Source organism: Agelaius tricolor, unplaced genomic scaffold, assembly GCF_023055355.1.
Source record: "Agelaius tricolor isolate 1412-34295 unplaced genomic scaffold, bAgeTri1.0.p SCAF_2, whole genome shotgun sequence".
Lineage (NCBI taxonomy): Eukaryota > Metazoa > Chordata > Aves > Passeriformes > Icteridae > Agelaius > Agelaius tricolor.
This window is the reverse complement of record NW_027269262.1, coordinates 70,616,253-70,636,133: the sequence shown is the minus strand read 5'-3', so window position 1 is coordinate 70,636,133 and position 19,881 is coordinate 70,616,253. Positions and strand designations below refer to the sequence as shown.

At 36.6% G+C, this 19,881-nt stretch overlaps 1 protein-coding gene across 1 annotated transcript in view; it reads right to left on the bottom strand.

Annotated features, from left to right (window-relative positions):
- Window positions 1-4,094: 4,094 nt before the first annotated feature.
- The window catches only part of LRP12 (LDL receptor related protein 12), a 50,142-nt gene continuing 34,355 nt past the window's right edge, over window positions 4,095-19,881 (bottom strand). The window contains exons 3-7 of the mRNA XM_071421397.1: window positions 17,978-18,113; window positions 16,339-16,541; window positions 10,598-11,699; window positions 9,588-9,720; window positions 4,095-7,318 (exon numbers count right to left, since the gene is read on the bottom strand). Coding sequence (XP_071277498.1) covers window positions 6,455-7,318; window positions 9,588-9,720; window positions 10,598-11,699; window positions 16,339-16,541; window positions 17,978-18,113 — 2,438 coding nt within the window. The 3' untranslated portion in view covers window positions 4,095-6,454. The remainder of the gene's footprint in view (window positions 7,319-9,587; window positions 9,721-10,597; window positions 11,700-16,338; window positions 16,542-17,977; window positions 18,114-19,881) is intronic.

Here is a 19,881-nt window from a genome sequence, read left to right as displayed (position 1 = left end):
ATTATCACACCTTACTCTTATCTTCCATTTGCTTCCATTTTCACATTCTTCTTACAACACCCTAGTGCTGTAAAGCTCTTCTACCACCACACAGTCTTCAGCTCTTTCTTAACTCCAGGACTCCTACTGTCATTAACCTTCAAATTTAAGTTGGTGAAGCTGAAATGTATCTCAAAATGCAGGAGCAGCAGACAAATAGGCTTTTGAACAAACAGAGACATTTTGTGAAGGAAGCTAGAGGCTGATAATGGGCAGCAGAGGGAAAGCTCAGCTAATGAAGATGTGTGATTTATAATATTACTTATTTTTGACAACTTTCCTCCAAGGAAGAAAGAGCGGATCATGAACATTTGCAATGTGAGAAAATTAACAAAAACAGTACCAACAGCTTTCAGTAAGGATGGATAAAGCATTAGGTTTTGGAGAATTGGTGAGTTTGAGGTGCAGTCTGGATTTGCAGAAAGGAAAGAATGGTTATCTTTTGCCATATTCAGAAAATCAGAAGGACTGAATACTCAGTAAGCATTTCTTTGCAACTCCTATTAAAAAACCCATAATGCCTGTTCACCTGGGATTTACTTTCACACTCTTCTCTGCAGTGGGAATTTAACACATTCAATAAAACCAGACAGTCTAAATGTAATTGCACCTGCAAAGTCTTCATAACTGTGAGACAAGTCAGGTGCCCTTATCAAAACCTCACAAGTTTTCAGAAGAGTCTGCTGGCTACTTTCATGAGATGGATTTTCAGACACAAACAAGTGGTGAGGTTTCAAAACCTAAGCTCCCAAGCCTTCTTCAGTTGTAAAAGCTTTCCAAAACTAGCAAGCATACCCCATGGTTTTCTATAACCAAACAAGGCTAAAAAACATTAAGAAAGGAATTCAATCCTCTAGTTCCACGTGACCTGAACTATAAACATGGTCTCCTAAGTACCGGACCACATCCAAGTTCCTAGTGCCCCAAATACAGCAGCAGTGATGAAGCCCATTAGCACCCAGCCTTGGGTTCCACACATGTGACACAAAGGAAGGCAGACAAAGGTGTGTGTGTGCTGAAGACCATTCTACTTTTTAGAGAAGCAATAAGTAGTGACTGTTCTTTCATTCTCATAAGACCAAGTGCCTCCTCCTCTTTGATCAACACAAATGGTGAACCACAGACAGTACAACCAAAAAAGAAAAAGGAATGACCAGGAATCCAGCAGAGGAGCAACTAAGAAACCCTCATATTCTCTCTCAAAGTGCTCTTTGCTCTTTTCACTATTCATTGGTTCATAAGGGTCTAATGAAATGTCCACTTTCTAAATATGTGTGAGACAGTTCAACTCAGGCATTGAAGTTCTAAGTCTCACAGTACCATGGAAAAAAAAACAACTCATCATACCTGTCAGTTACTTCCTGGAGCACAACCTCAGTCAAAGAAACTAAGTTCTTAGGTGGGATTTTTCCAAACTCCAAGAAACATAACCACAAAAGCACAGGGATTAGCTATCTTTGGAAACTGTTATCTTTACTCATGCATTGTCAAAAAAAACCCACTGCAAAATATTAGTTGTATTTTCTCCAACTCTTAAACTCAGCATCTATTGAAGGAACACAAAGTCAGAACTAAAACTGCTGGCTAACAGAGTAGATGAGAGAAAGCAAAACTGAACATCTCTGTTCCTTGCTGTGCCACTGCAGAAATACGCTGTCAGTTTATGACATTTCTCACTATCCTGTATATTGCTCCTCTTTTTCCTCTGGTGCACCAAAACTTCTTCTTTTAACCGTGACTGTTCAAGGTGGTTCTTAACTAACCACAGGAAAGACAACAGATTAAACCAATGTATTTTACCAGTTGCTTTTCCTCAATTTTATAAACCTGGAGAAGCAGATAAATCTCTTTCTTCAGTTCTGTTGGCACACCTTCAGAAGCATGATTATTTCATTGCAAAGGTACTAATGCAATTCTACAAAACCTCTGTAACACAAGTCATCATGTTCTGATGAAATCTGAGATTTCTGCTTTGAATTCAGACACCTGCCTCTTAGATAATATGTACAATGTATGCTTATTTCAGGGATCATGTCCTCATTCCTTAAAGCAAGTTTATTTCTTTGTCCTTTACATTTTGCATAAAAACCTTTATTATTTGTAAGGGAGTCCACAGTAAACTATAACTCCTTCCTTCTTTCTCTTATCTCCTGATTTCACATGTCCTACCCACTATGACTTATTTTTGGGAAGGTCTCCTACAATTGTGTGTCTCAAAAAAAACCAACAAACCTTTGGGCAATGTAATATAATTATATTCCTTTAGAGTATCTTGTCTGTTTCATTACAACCTTTCTAAAATTCAAATTCAAAATCTAGTGACTCAAACTTTTAATCTTTTTTTTTTTTTTGCTTCCTGTGTTTTCTACTCATTTCTTTCCTTCACAAACAGCATAAAAGGCAACTGTGATCTGCAAAAAACCTCAATCTTGCAAAAACTTCACTTGCATTTGAGTCTTTTCTTTGGTTCTTTGATAAAAGGATGTAACTTGGTCACAAGGAGAAATTAATGCTGGAAACCAAACTCATCTGCTAATTTTTTTTCAATTTGCATGTAAAAATATCACCAACACTAATTTGTTCTCAGATATGCACAAAGATTAGCTATATTTTGTTTACTGTAAATGCCCTTTCTCAAAATGTGATTAGGAATCACTGACACTGCTGAGAGTGATGTCTCTTATTCCCTCCATTGATGACATGGGGAGTCTTGTCCATCTGAATTCTTAGATAATACTTCACATTAGTGAATCCTACATTCTCTTCCCCCACGTAACTACTCACCAGATAGTGGGTACTGCACATGAACAGAAACCTCAACTAGACATACTGACCTGAATGTTGTGCTATAGAACTTCTCTGTATCAAGTCCAATAATTATGGACTTCACTTGGATGAAGCAAAAGCTAATTATTGAAATCCCAGTGGAGGATAGAAGGGAAAGAGTTTTAACTATCAATCTGTTTACCTCCATATATTTTTGGTGACATGGCAAAGGGACAAGACAGTCTTCTCCCTTGTCCTTTCAGAACACACCCCATTCTGGGCAATTGACTTGTAGCTGCTGTCCTGGAGGAATTCAGTTAACAACTGCTTATTTTCAGAAACTCACAAGGTCACAAGGGAGGAAGAAAAGAGATACAGTCAAAAAAACCCCACAAACTGACAAAACACTTCACAGAAAGCTTCATCACAACTGAAGGAGGATTAAAACTTTTGAATTAAACCAAGATTTATGGGAAATGTGCAGCACTTCCTCAGGACAATTGACACAGCTGAATATCTGGAGATGTATATAGGAGAATAAAACACTCACTTTTCAGAAAGGAAGCAAAACCTCATCCCAACAGAAAAAGCCATGATTTGATCTGCAGTGAGTATTTAATATATAAACTTCACTGAAACAGTATTTGTGTCCCAACCTGAACTTGATTTCCCTGGACTGAATCCAAGCTTTGGCACGAGTTCATGCTTTGACATTCAGACAGAAAGTGAACACATAATACAGTAACTAATTCCAGCATCCGCTCCAGGAACCTGTTTTGAAAGAAGAGTTATCAGCAACACTTGCTGAACTTGTACTGAAAATGAACTCTGGAAACAAAACAAGCCCTTCCACCATCTGAAGCTCAGTCAGCCCTCCCTAATGTTTCAAATGACAAAAAAAGTGCGGTATGTGAAAAAGAATGGTGACAAACTCTTTCCATGTTTAAGTAACTTTACATGAGGAGAAAACTTGCCTCACAATAACCTAGGTTCTTTAAAGCTGGCAGATGAAAGTGATTTATTACAGAAAACAAGACAATTCTACAGTAAATATTTCTGCCTTTTTTTTCAAACTGCCTTAGTATTTTAGCACAGCTAAATCAAGAATCAATTAAACAAAATACTAATTCAAGCTCTCCAGCATAAAAAGAAACAGGGTAATAATGTCTTATTGAAACCCTCAATAAAACCAAACAAAACGAATGCAACCAATCACTCATGCATTACTCAAAAGAAAAATCAATCACTCCTTTTAATATCACTAAGAAAAAAAAAATCACTGCAACAAATTCACCTCATACAAATATGAATTTTATTTACAATTTTCAAATTATCAATCAAATCCAACTTCTCAGTTAAATGTGTAGCATTTTTCCTTTAAAACAAATTAAACATTGTGTTCTTTTTACATCTGCAATATGGAGTCCATAGGTACATGCTATTTGGGGCATCTAATGGAACAAATTTAGATCACTATGTGTGTTAAACACTGAAGGTATTCTGTGAAGACTCTTTCTTTAAAATTTATCTGCCTCAGGGACAAGCATTTCCACAACCACTTTCTAATGACAATTAATCAGGAAGGTTTAAAAACCCAGTATTTTATACCAGGACATACTGTTCACATATACTTCAGGGTATGTTACCATGTTCCTATTGCAAAGCTGCCTGCTCTATAAGCAATGCTACTGAAATCAGACTAGAGATTACCCACAGATTTAGATATTATTCAATGTGAATAAAAATGGCCATTGATGACTTTTACTTGAGTACGTGTAATTATGGGCCAACTTGTACCTGATCTGGTACCAGTGTGATGTGATCTGTTCTGAAACTTGAAACCACATGGGTTGTTATAATAAAATCTTTTACAATTGTATTGCACATAAGGTTCCTCAAAAGCACAAATCTACGTCATTGCATCCTGAACTCAGAATTTACCTGCTAACTCTCACGAAAAAAATCAACCAGATGGTAAAATTGTTTATTTTTCTCATCCCAGTGTCTGTGAATGAAGAGAAGAGGGAGAAGATATATACACTTTGGAATCCATTCAATTGTTTTTTCCTTCTGCATGTGATTTGTACTTCAGAGATGAGGATTTAAAAAAAATAAAAAGCCAGACAGACCTTGGATTTGTCTTTAAAAGTACCTCAAAAACATAACAAAAATTCAATTTAATTTTGATACATATTAAAATTTTAGTCAGTTCTGCCCGACAGCATAACACGACAGAAATGCACAAGACTTTAAACATGCTTTAAAATGACATTCAACAAAGTATTTAAAATTTAATAAATAGCATACAATCACACACAAATACATTTCATACTGGATCTTTAAGCCTACTAAAAACAGACTGGCAAAGAATAAATAAAACAGTAGTTGACAGTTTTGTTTTTAAAAGGTGTAGTTTCTTGTTGTCACACTAGTAGCCACGTATTAACCTGCTTATCAGAAAATTGGAAGTTACGAGCTTTTTTCCTCACTGATCTGTTTTGCTCCAACATGTAATATCATAAAAAAATACACTAAAAGGGTTTTCTTTTGGTTTATTTTAAACAACCAGTCTGCAACTGAGTAAACCAGTTTTTAAATACAATGAATAAATAGGGAATTAGTAAAGCAAATTCAATTGCAACAAAAACGCAACACCCCAAGAAAAGAGCCATGGAAATATATAGCCATTGCAATATTAGACAATAATAGTACTTAAAGTGATAGTGCTTGTGCACTAAGCTCATTAGAGACCTTAATATGATTTTAGTGCAAATCCCTTGAGACCAAACAAGCTTTATAACCTACAGTATTAGGGAAAGATCTATTACCAGTTGGAACTTATTCTGTAGTGTATTTGTACATATTGGATATTTAAAGAACTAACACATATTGTAATATCTTCGGCCCTTTTTTACTTCAAATCAAAAAGACTAATGACTGGGGATTTTACATACTATTTGGCTTGTACCATATTAGATCGCAGTTTAGGAAAGTCAGTGCTAAAAAAGCTTTTGCCATCACTTTATCTATTATGCCTAAATTTCATATATCATCGCATTTTGTACTTCTGAAAGAAAAAGAATACTCCTGGAGAAAGTTTCTCCTCCCTTTAAGAAAGTTCACATTATGATGAAATTCAAGAATATTTAGACAAAGTGTTGAATAAACTCAAAGAAAGTACATATTTTACAGTAACAATCCTTACCATATTTAGTATATTAAGTTACAAGTATGTTGGCAGTAATACAACAGAGTCAGTTCCTAAAGGAAAATAATTCTGTACAAATTCACCTGTTAATATGGGGTTAAACAGGCAGCCACTAAGTCTTGAGCAGCCATGTTTCGGGTTTGAACTATAGTACCAGGATAAACTAAATTTGAAACTAATGGGGAAAACTTCAGTTTAAAGAGTAATCCAATTATACTGGATACACACATTGTGTATTCAGAGCCATTAAAATGTTCACTCTTATAGTTCCATAATGTCATCCAGTATAAGAAAAGTTTAATCAACCACACAGGCTAAAATAGCTTTAACATAATGTTGTCCTGGATTTTTCAAAACTAAAAACTAATTTTAACTGTGAAGTACAAAACAATGACAGATATTGCTCCAACTTGTACACAATCTTTCCTAAACAATCCGTACCTAGCAGAGTAATAATGCCTCATCGTCACTAGTTTCGTTTTTCACTGTTGCCTCTAAGCAAGTGTCGGGTATCTGGGCAGTGTGTACGATGCCACAGCTCTCACAGGGGCCATCTCGACTGCAGGACCTTACACTGTGATGTGCTGCACTGTAAGGCTGTCTAAGCCCTGGTCCTTGATCTGAGCTGAGATCAAGTAGAGGTCTTGAACAGTCATTCATGTCAAAGTCTGATGCTACATCAGAGACTGGAATTAACATTTCAACATCATCATCCTCTTCTCTTCCACTTACCCCATTATCAAGCTGTCTCAAAGGACTTTGGTTCTGATTCACTGAGCTTGATCTCCCTAAAGTAAAGCGTACCCAGCGCAAGCCTTGAGTCATACGGCTTAGTGCGCTCGAGAGCTGGTGGCGTGCGGGACTTGTGCTCGGGGGCTCTACATTTGTCACTTCTCTTCCACCATCCGTGCTGCTGCTGCTGCTGCTATGAGCAGAGGAACTCCCACACGCTCCCACTGTTGCTTCTATTGCTGTTGCAGGAGGGACTTTTTGAGGCAAGGTGGCAGCAACACCACCAACTGCTCCTGCTGTGTCTCTTCTTTCATTTTCTGTGTCTGTATCATCAGATTCAACTGAAAACAAACTTCTGTGAGTATTATTTCTTTCACCTTCTCTACTAGTACTTTGGCTGGCAACATCATCTCCATCTGCCGAGACCAATGCCAACGATCCAGAATGACGTGACCTCGCAAAATTAAAAATTCGATTCCAAATGTTACTTGATCTGCCAGCAATAGGAAGTCTGATTGAGGTAAATCCAAGCTGAGATCGTACTGCCAGCCTGAGGTTTTCCAGAACTGAAGCCTAAATAAGAAGACAAGCAACAATCAAGCATTGACAGTCTGCTGGTACAACTATAATTGTGCAAAACAGCATTTAACAAAGTTAAATGTAGAATCTTAAATATTACAAAATGTTGCATCCTTCTTAATAAGGATCTGGTATATGTAGCAAAATGCTATTTACAAAAGTAATGACAAAAGTCTAGATGCTCTAGAGGAAAAGCATTATAAACAGGCAAATTAAGTGGAAATACATATTAACAGGCAATAAAAGAGCTTCAATACAAGGTATATTTCTGCCCTAAAAAAGGATCTCTAAATAAAGACAATGTGAAAGCAAGGCACTATAGTCTGGATATGGAACACAGATTAAAGAAAAATACAACCACAGAGCCAGTAGAGGAGGCACGCAGAATCTGTTACAGTCTTACCAAAAAGGTAGTCACTGTGGATTTTACTGCACAGCACAGAGAAACAAGTCTCAAAAAGTTTAGGATTTGTAAACAAAGTCCTCCAGAAAGATTTAACAAAGGTGGCCACCTTCTTTATCCACTACCATAGGGCTTCCTCAAAGGGACTAAATTAAGTATCTTCCCCAGCAGAGGCTTATTTCCCCCCTTTCTGATGTAATCAGTAATTCCAGTTTCAAAATGCTTTAATGCTTCTATTTAAATAAAATTATCTTATGTGTTCTAAACTATAAATTTCCCAAATTCAGTATACATTTTCTAGTTATCCAGCTACAGAAGAATGCATACCTGAATTTTCCTCTTTAAAATCCTGTATAACTTTTCAACTGTAAGGTAACATAAACATAAGAACACAAAGTCCTTTATCCTGGAGATCCCTAACTCAAACTTAGAGAAAACACTGCCTCAGCTAAGTAGCTCCATTTTAAAATAGGGCAGAAGATCTTCCGGGTGCCCATCATTCTAAAAATATTCACAAATGTGTTTAATTAGAGGATAAAGCCTATATTCACAACTTTTCATTAAGATTATGGCAAAAAAAATAGAATATTCTTCAGAAGAGCCATTGCCTGATTAAACCCTTAACACACATGCATGTATTCCCCTTAATTTATAAAAACTGAAATTTAGTGTTCTCATGCTGTCACTTTTATCTCTCTTCCACCATCCTTCAGACAGTGCTTCTTCAGGAAGCACTGGTTTGTTCCAAGTTACCTGTACTAGAGGACTTACACATCTGGGCATGACAACTGCATTGTCTCCAGAGACGTTCTTAAGCTAACGCTACCTCAAGAGACTTGTGAACACAGATCCATCATACACCAGTGAAGGTTAATTTTTTTGGAAAAGAGGACAGTAAGACAAATTTGTAAAAGTACAGAACTGGTGATTGAAACAGGAACATACTGATCTTTATTATAACCACAGTAATCCACTGAAAAAGAACAAGGGATTCTACAGTGTTCACTACAGACAATTAATAGATTCTTTAATGAAGTTCAGTACTAATTTAGCTATCCAAAAAATCTTTACAATGTTTCTTTAAAGCTTCTCATGTAAATTGCAATTTATTTTCCTCTTTTCCTCTAATCTTTTGTGGCAGATTCCAGCTGCTTGTGAACATGTGAGCATGAAAGAACATGTAATAGTAATGCAATTTTTTCTTACCATAAACTTTGCTGTATTAACTGCAACACAATATAATTAATGCCAACTCTAATAGAACACACCAGGATTCCCAGACTAAGACTTCTATTTCTCACAAGAGCTTTATAACTGTAAGACATTTTTTAACTCCTTGAAAAGCTTTTTGAGAGAAACTCATTTATCAGCCAAGTAAGAAATGCACCAATCATCCATCCATTTACTAGCTTTTGCTTTATTACTCACTCATGGTAATTTTATATGATATGACATCCTGTCTTTCCCCATCATCTTGTTATGCACAGCAAGCATGAACATACCTACACACTGTGCATGTGAACTACCATTCCTCATTAGAAGTCTAGGTCTTCTTTCCCAAATTGCAAAGTGCCATCTTGCAATCTTTACTTTCACAACAGTAATCTATTACTTTTCATGCAAGAGGGGGTTCTATAGTGTGTATTACTGGCATTGCCAACAAAAGAAAACCTGCAGAAGAAACTGTGGTGTTACTATACCATTGATTTTGTTCAAGGGCTAATCATTTGTATAACACTATTGACTTGAAAGGAGAAAAAGGAAATGTTAAAGAGGAAAAGGAAGCAGATGAAAGTTAAAATATTTTTATTTCAGTCTCCCTAAAATTTAAGGGGTTTGCTTGCTAGTTTAAAATCTTACCTGATTTGGGGAACAAACAGGGAAATCTTCAACTGGTGGAATTAAACCCTGGGCAATTAATTGTCCATAGGATGGAGGAGCTTCTCTTCTTAACAGCTCAGCCTCAACCCTTGACAAATGAGTTTCAAACGACCTTTCAAAGAGAAAAGAAATTTCTGAATACATAAGACACTGATTTATATATATATACATATATATATATATATATATATATATATATATATATATATATATATACATATGAATGAATGAAAGTACATCAGACTATTATAATCTGAAATAAAAAACTTCAGAAGATGAAGTTTTGCTAATTTAATTGAAATTTAATTGGCAAAGAATATAAAGTCATTCCTGTCAGTCTGTCCAGCTGAAATGAGAGCAAAAAAACAAACCCAACAATAAATTTTTTAAAAATAAACAAACCAGCCCAAATCCATGAGTTAAATATAAAAAGCACCACAAGTAACACTTATATTATTGTAAAAGATTGAAGGATATGTAATCCTGGTATGAACCAGCCTACAAGAGAAGAAACATGCTGTTATATACAGAACTGTGATACAAATTGCAAATTAATTAACTGCAGTTTCCCCAAACTTCCTTTTTGGTAATACCATCTGAAAGCTTTAACCCTCTATAGTGAAGTGATCAGAATACTTCTATCCCCTTTTCTTCACTGGGGAAGTAGTCAGTCCCTGAAACAGGCTCTCCAGAAAATTGGCTCCCCAGCCTTCAGAGCTCAAGGAGCATCTGGACAATGCTCAGCCATAGGTCTTAGCAAGGTTTGGCTTCAGATGTCCTGCAAGAAGTAGGGAGTCGGACTTGATATTCCTTATGGGTCCCTTCCAATCTGATAAAGTCTATGATTAACAAACCTCTTTTTACTATCAAAGAAAAAGGAGCAATGTCTTTACAAATCATGTGCAACAATAGCCATGTGGCAACAAAATTGCTTCAAGTACAAACAGAAGAAAACACCAAAATATTTCATAAAGTTGAGTTCTACTTACCTTCGCTCAAACATCCTGAGTGAGTACAATTTACAAGTACATCCCAGTGCAATGACAAGCAGCAATCCACAAATAAGACTCCCAATGACAGCTGCAGTTATCACTCTAGTGGGCACAATGACTGGGCAATTCTCTTCGTCACTGCCATCGCCACAGTCATCTTGAGAATCACAAACCCAGCTCTCAAACACACAGCGGTTATTTTTACAGTGAAAATTGCCTGGCTGACAGAAGAAACAATTCTTCTCATCCGAACCATTAGGGCAATGATTCTGGTAGTTGCAGCGATCTGAACGAGGGTAGCAAACACCATTTCGAGAGCAGGGAAACTCATCTCTTTGGCACATGGTGCAGTTGGTTTCATCCCTTCCATTTGGACAGTGCCAGTAGCCGTCGCAGCGTTGCTGCTCTGTGTAGCACCCCCAATTCCCACCGCATGGGATTTCCCAGGGCAAACAGAAGCCATCAACTTGATACGTTGCATTGAACCCTCTTGCAGCGTTCACTTTGTCAGCACAAAAATGCACTCTTATCTGTCCTGAGGATGAAACAACTGTGAGGGGAGCATGAGAGTCAAATGCTGTCAGTACTCGCAACAGTCTCCGTGGATTCTCCTCCAATCCATCATATATTTTGACATAGTCTCCGTAACCTGTACCATCAAGTTTAAAATCGGTGAATCGCAAAATTACTTTGCGATGATCACCAGTGTCTATCAGCCAGGTGCAGTTGCTGCCAGGCGGGTAGAAGTCAGGATAGTTGGGAGAACTGAAAGTACCATAAAAGTATTTTAACCACTGTCCACATGTTGGCACATCACAGTCTATTTCATCTCCCAGGTCAAGACAATCAATGTTACCATCACATTTTAACGATTCTGGAAGGCAAGTGTAAAGCTTGGTGAAGCGGGAAAGACACTGGAACTGATCGGGTGCACAAGGCTGAAAGGAAGAAGCTGTCGGAGGATTAGCTTTGGCACAGATTTCCTCGTCTGAGTTGTCTCCACATTCATCCATATTGTTACATTTCCAACTTTCTGGAATACACTTCCCATTAGCACAATGAAATTGGTCACAATCACAACTTGGTTCATCAGATTTCCCTGAAAGTTAAAAAAAAAATTTCCTTAGAGTTTAGCCCTTCATGGTTTGTGTTGTGTTTATTTGCTGCGCCAGGTGCTTCAGGGCAAAGCAAATGTCTGAAGTGTCTTTAAACCACGGCAACTTTTAGCAAATTTCAAGACAAAACAGGTTTTTCAAATCAAAATTCCATCAACACATCAGCATGGACCTTATCCTTAGCTGATTTCACTCAAATAACTTTAACCCAAGCAAGAAAACAATGCTCATTTATAGCTATTGAGAAATCTGACTTCAAATATGCTAAACATAAGTTAGAAAAACACTCATCTATCACTCAAAATACAGAAACATTTTGTGCTGCAGTACTGGTTATCTCCTCAAACTCTTTCCCAGAAAAGCAGTCAGACTGTCTCCTGCTTTTGGAGGTTGCTACTTCGTACCAAAGGATCTAAGGCAAGAGAGAAGCTGACAGCTGAAGATTACATATTATCACCAACCACAAAAAGAAACCTCTGCCCTCTCCTGTTCCCACTGTTTGTTCCTGTCTCCTGCAGCAACTAAGATGGGAGTGCAGCAAATGCAAAAACACATGCATGCCTTTACTTATTAAAGTTCCAGCCATGTTGAATACAGAAGCATACCTGGAATCCAAGTTATTTCAGCTCTGCAACAATTCAGCTGAGTCAAACACTGCTGCATAATTTTCAATCAGTTATTTCTACAAACCACAGTGCAGACTGTCAAATTTGCTATAAAACAAACTGTCATGGTCAAAATATTTAAAACAAGTCTGCAATGCAGATGGTCCTACACAACAGTAATTCAGAAAATAAACTAGACAAAGATACATTCATTCTAAGGAACACTATACCTACAGTTTTAATAAGGAAACAGGAAAGGCAGCATGATAAACTCACTGAAATCCCAATGCTCCCAGGAGAAGCATGTTTTATCTTTTTTTACAAGAGAACAATTCAGATTGGAATGGAGGCCATCTAATAAAATCATCTGCTCAAAACAGGGTCAACTGGTGTTTGATTAGGCTCTTCAGGGCCTTCTCCAATCAAGTATTTTTAAAGTTCCAGTGATTTGCTATACAACATGATAAAAGTTTTCACAGCTAGTTTGAGTTTTTCTTGCTGGAACTAATCTGCTGTGATAGGTCAAGTTATATCACACTTTGGTTCTCTTTTTTTTTTTTTCTTTCTTTAATACTTAGAAAGCATTGAAAATAAATACACTAACTTAAAATAAAAATTTTTCTTTAGAAAAGTACAACACAGTTTTAAAATTTCACAAATGCTTTGGCTTTTAAAAAGTGAATGCACGGAAAAAATGAAATCATCAAGAGTGATAAATGTTATATGTACTGCTGAAGAATGTTTAAGTCTACAAATTTGCTTTCAGAGACTGAAGAATGAAAGGAGAGCAAAATGTATGTGTTGTCAGTGACTAATTTTCAGAATATGTTCATTTCACAGCAAAACAAATCCAAAGAACAGATGCAGTATAAAGGATAGAATCTTCTTGATCTGTTACAGATATGTAAGTATTTATAGTACACTCAGACATACATATGGTTGACAAGATTAGTATGGCAAAGTTGGAACCTTCGCCTTGAATTTAGAACCTGTAGAACTGAACTGCCGGGCTAGTCCTACCTAAATTGAATGACTAAGCTCCAAAGCTGGAGGTAATAGAATGTAGGTGGGAGGTAGCAGAATAAGAGGTAGGAGAAGATGCATCATTGAACCTCATGTTCAACCTTCAAGTACTGATTATAATCTACCTCAGTCCTCATGCATTGCAGAACCTGGAAGAGGTTGAGAAGAAGGCTGTAACACGGAGTTATAAATATTGGGATGGGAATATTGCAGTAACAAAACAGATACAATTTCAACCCAAGCTCTTCCTTCAACAAGCTTTTAAACATCCCAGAAAAGAGCAGGGATACGTGAACTCGGTTTAGCATTTTTAATCAACAATCCTGCAATCCTTACATGAAGAAAATTTACCTATGAATCAAAAATTAGAGTCTTAAAAAGATAAGAGAGATACTAAATAAGACTAACTTTGGGAGCTGTAACACAAAAGATTCAGGACAGCACCAGATGATTAGCAGCACCCATAACCAGTTGTAGCCAAAGGACTAACACAATTCTTCCCTGTATTTATAGTGGCCATTGACCTCTTAGTGCTTTTAGTAACTTTATTTTCCACTCTACATCACCATTAGGAAACTCTGTCCCATTTCAGCTCCTGTAATTTAAAAGGGTGATAAATAAGTAGTGGGAGGAAGACAGAGGAAAGAAAGACAAATAAAAGTGGCCCAAAATTTACTTTCTAGTCCAGTACCCTTACTACCTGTAAAGCTTTTTTCTTTCCTATTACTGGTTTAAGTTAAATATGAATATTTCCCTATTATTTTCTTTAAACAGTAATTCATTCAAACAATTCACAAGACCTGTCTTCCATATCAGATTTTAAACATGGGGCTCCCTAATGATCACTTTTGTACTTGGAATCTGTAGTGTTTTGATCATTCCAGCACAGATAGGCCTAACTTGCATCCAAGTAACTGATGTATTACTTTTTTCCCCCCTTTTTCTACAATCGCTGACTTGCCAACTTTGAGAGTAGCCTTAAAAACACTGAATTAAATAACCTATTGAGGTGTTAATCTGAGCACTATTGCATGATGCTGATGAGAAGAAACTAAACATAATGGCACAGTTGAATGCATAGCAAATGCCTTAGCATTTCAGGAGCCTTTTTTGACACTCCAAAGCAGAAATGACCAGATGATTATTAAAGCAACTCTACCTATGTACAGGTTAGTTTAAAGCATCAAAAAATCACTCTGATCACTGAAACACTACACTTACACCTCAATTGTGTAATACTTCCTAAATATTGTATCCAACATAAGGAGCAAACTCAAGCCGAAGTTTCAGCAAGGCTTGTTTGTTAAAAAAATGAACAAATCTCCCCAAAATAAAACTTATTTCTTTAAAAAAAGACATTTATATACATAAGATTAAGGTTTTAAGCACTCTAATCTACAACACAAAATAGAAGAAATCAATTAACAGAAAAAACTGCTTGTTACTGAAAATGTTAGAGCTTCTTCCAAGAGGGGTTACATAATGAAATTGTCTCAAGATTAGAGAAAAAGAGAGGAAAGGATTTGGAAAGAGGAAAAATTCTACAAAGCCCATGGCTTACCTCCCCTACCCATTCCACACTTTTATCCAAGGTATCTTTCCTTCTCAAAACCCCTCAGGAAGGAATGCTGTCTTTCCTCTGCACCTACTTCAAGAGGGAGGTGAAAAAGGGCAGAAGCTGATGCCTGACACAGGTAGCAGTGTTCCCCTGGGCCATTGGCAGAAATGACTGACTGGCACAGGATGACTGACTGGCCAGTGGCTTCTTCCCTGCTCCCTGACATGTTTTTGGTAGACAGTGCACAAAACCCAGGTAGAACACTGCCCTGAAAGCTGGGCTAGCATCAAATGCAAGGCTGCATTACTTCCCCAAGACCTGCTAAAGTGCAAGGAGCTGAACCACAGCAGGAGCTTTTTTGTAGACTTGAGAACAGGTGACAGAGAGGGATAAGCCTGCTTGGAAGCTTGTTTGTGAGAGACTGACATAGCGGAGGAAGCTACAAGGTAAGAAGAGTGCAGATTAAAAACCAAGAGCTTAGACTAGAGGAGATCAGGGGTAGATTTACTGAATCTTGCTGAAACAGTTTTGATGGTGGGTAGCACTGGATATGTTTACAAGTATGAATTGTTTTATGGAGGAGTCAAAAGCCGGCGTGCACAGGAATCTGGAGCAGGCCAGTGAGTGGATATAGGCACACTTGGAGGGAGTAAGGTAACATGAAATCACTGTGAAAACCAAGAGCAATCTAATCCAGTATATGGGATGATCATGATGTAGAACACCAGAATCATACTATTACATAAAACTGTATCATCTCTTAAAGCCAGGAAAAATTTGGAACTAGTCTTGATCCTGGCTTCCTCCTCTCTCTTGGCAACCTTTATTAGAACAAGAATGGCTCACAAACCAGTCTCAAACTATTACTACTGATAACTAGCTCTTATCACAGCCTGTAATTACACAAGAAAAATTTTGCATGTACAGAACCATGTCTGCACTCAGCTGGAATCTATCAATGGGGGGAGGGTGTTTTTAGATTTATTTTTTTAAAAGATAGTATGCCTTCTGGAGATGGGAAAAATGATGCAAATTCTGTAAGAAAAGTAAAAAAAAAAAAAATCCTGCCACTTATTTCCTCTCTCACTGTATTTATGATACTCGCAAGTTTACCCAAGAAATTAATTTTAGTCTGATGAAAACATTTCAAATCTTACTATGTTTAAAGAACTTCCAGGTGCCTACTACCACTGGCTAACCTTTTCTTCCCAAATATTATTCAATTTGCTTATTGTTACTCCTACTCTGAATATTCAGATTGTGCATGGGATCAAAATACATTACCTAATCTGTATTTTCTCTGATTTTAACAGACCTTGAGGTGACTACAGGAAAGACCCGTGGTCAGTACTGCACCCTGTTACGAGGAAGTAATTCTTGAAAGAGGAAATAAAAAGTGAAACCATAAAATTATACAAGGTATCATTTGAAACATACCAGCAAAGTAGGCTAATCTGAAGCCTTTTCTGGAGATGCTATCATCTGAATGAAACCTTATCCAAACATGATCCTGTGAAGAGATGTATGGTGAGGGAATGGAAGAGCCACATGCTCTATAGCCTTCAATGTTCTTGTAGCTTCCAATTGTTAACCAATCTGAGCTGCATCGTCGAGATCCCTGAACATCAAAATCTTGAAAGCTGAAAAAGAGAAAAGGTCAAAATTGCTACTGAACTGAATATAACACAAACAAGATGCTGAATGAAAATTAGCTTGAAGTTCTTTTTGAAATAAATACTTCTTCTGAAATAAAAAGAGTACCTTCTCTCTACCCATGTAGAAATAGGGTTTAACCTTGTGCTGATACTTTTATATTATGAGGACAGCAAGGACCTATTCTGTCTAACAAAATATTGCATCCACCACTTAAAGAAATGCAATTTTGCTATGAAAACACACACTGTCTTAATCTAAAATTCTGGTAATTAAATTGTCCTTATGTGTCTTATATAATGACTTTCATACACTACTAAGGGATTTTAACTCAAATTTCACCAGAATTTTAGCTAATGCTACACTTATGGCAGTAACGTGATTTGACATTATAAATACAGCTGAATTGTTCAAAATTATGTTTTCAGATAAGACTTTCTCCCAGCTGCACTACTTGGCTATCCCAGCATTATGTCATGGACTGCCATGGTATGGCAGCACTTGGTCAAGACAAGCTGCCATGCTAATGACGTGTGAGGGGGAGACTGTGCTTAACAGGTCTGTACAGACAACAGAGCACAATCAGAACTGAAATGTGGGATGTATGAGGGGAAGAAAACAACATGAAAGAAAAAAAGAGTTTTATTAAAAATAAACAGTATGAAAAGTTTAGAAAGCATTCTAGTAGCTGAACAGTTTTACCTACTTTACATTGCATTTATGCCAGTCAAATATTTAGTAGGAGGACTGTTTAAATTAAGAGGCAGAATTTAAACAAGTAACTGATGTCAAAGTAAATACTTCATAACGAAGAGCAGTTTCTTAGGTCAGCAAGTCTGAACTGGAAACTGAAAAAAATATGCAGGTAACGCAGTTTCATAATCAAGTCTATGAAGCACTACTAATTTGTATGTTGATGCTAAAAGAAATCAGTAGTCAGAAATGAACTCATGAATCCACAAGTTTTTTACATTACTACTCTAGAAAAGTTACAAGGTATGTGAAACTGTGAGGAACTCCCTGCATTAAAACTCAGACTTTTCTAAGCTGCTATCTATTGACTTGTTATTTGTCTCCAACATTTTTAAACACACCAAGAGACCTCAGAGCAATGAAGCATTACAGCATTTAGTCACATTTACTTACATGCTTTTTAATGAAAAATTCCTATGTTTCAGACACACAGAAAAAATGCAATTAAATGAGCACACCAAAATTTCTTCTAGTCAGCCATTGTCCAGCTAAAAACAAATGCTACATGACTGTGCAGGCAAATCAGATAAAAGGAAAGGCAAAACCCAGACAGAACTGAAATCCTTCACTTACAGGAAGGAAGAGAAAACTGGTATGTGTACAACTGGCAGCTAAAAATGTCTGGTTAGTATTTCTTTCACCCACATGGATATTACAGGAGCACTGTTACCTTATAGTAATGATCTCCCCTGGGTTGGCATGGATGTACCAGCTACAGTTAATTCGGGCAGGATACTCAGAGGGCCACCCTGGACTTGTGATTGTCCCGCTTGGTGATCGAATTTGTTCTGGAATATCTCCACAAGCTAAAAAAGACACATATATTGAAAGCATCTTGATTAATTCATTTTTGTAAAAAGCCAGTAGGACAAAAAAACCCCATCCCACCAATCATCACCTAATCAGGGAGAACAGAGTGAGTTAGATGACATACCAATTAAAAGACCCACAACTTCTAAAGGAGTTTGTAATGGAACACATCAGCCAGAAGATGTTTTCCAATGCTGCCAGTGCAGCAGTTTGCACTTATGTCAATTACTATTACAGATTAAAAAAGATTATTCTATGTGGACTTTTACAACTTTGTTAGGTTAAAGATTTTTTTTATTTTTAGATTTATTTTTAGTCTTTACAAAGATTCAGTTCAATTTACCCATGCATTAACACCTTTTACTGACAAGTGTATTAGAAGGTGAAAAACAAATTAAAGCTAAATAATCAAGTAGCTGGAATTTCCTGTCTTAGGCAGACCCAGTGTTTGACCATCAATTAAATATCTTCCCCCTTCCAGTTCTTGGCATGGAACTCCATACACATGATTCAAAATGCTTGAAAGGAAAAGAGCACTTACTGCAGCAGAGAGACCTGCATAACTACATTTCTGATAATGGACTAGAAAGCTTACATTTATAGGTCTAATTATATGCAACTGAAATAACTCAGTCATTTGTACTCTTACTTTATTATAAGTATAGCTTCCTGCACTGGCCTTAACTCAGCTGCTGCTCCTTCCACAGCTGGAGTGTTCTTAATTCTTCTGATTTTATTTGAAGTATATACTTACACTTTGTGGATTTTTTTTTCCTGTTTTGCCCCCCTCTTAGCAGCCTCATATCCAAAACCTGTCATACAGCATATACACAACCTTCACATAGACAGAAAGGCTGGAATACTCTCACTGCAGAGCTTCAAATTATGAGGAAGTCTCAGTGGTGAGAAAACACATTAAAATAACTAACCTCTGTGTTTTTATTTTTCAGTTTTATCACTGATAGTCCAAAATCTGCCAAGCTGTCAAAGTTACTGGTAGCCCAGTAAGTTACACACAGTAGTTTGAGCACAAGAACTATTACCAATAAGGAAGCACTTCCATTATTGTTTGATCATCAAAACCTCTTAGAATTCCTATTTGATTAAAATATTCAATCAGAACTGATGAATAAACAAATATGATGAAGAATGAACTGCATTTATAACAGTGGAAAAGTTGCAATAATGTAATTTGTGGACAGGTTACTTTTTTCTATTTGTATACATAATCAAGCTTTTAAAATAATTTTGCAATACTATAGGGACTTGAAATTATAGTAAGTTATAATATTAGATTATTATTAAAGTATTTCTATATGGAATAACAAATACACTTTAAAATATATTTTAGAAGGACTAAAAGACAAAAATGCTGACTTATGTCTGAATTTTCTATATTAATTTAAATACCACAGCAAAAACTCAGGAAATTTTCTATTTTCCTGTATATCTGTAAGAGAAAAATGCTTTAAATAGTTTTTCACATGCTTTCACATGTTTTTAGAGCTTTAGTCATGCTTCACAGTTAAGTATTAACATACCTTAACTGTAGGACACAGGAGCTGCCCTAATATCTTGGGATGAAAGTCACAAAATACAGAAAGATATTATTTAATTTGAATATGCAATCATTCTTTCTTTTTAATTTTTGAGCAAACCCTATAGGTGGTGCTCTAACACCATCATAATTTGGAACACAGCTCCTGTGTAAGTGATCTTTTGATACTTCACATTTGTTCAGGCAATAAATGTAAGGACTTGAAG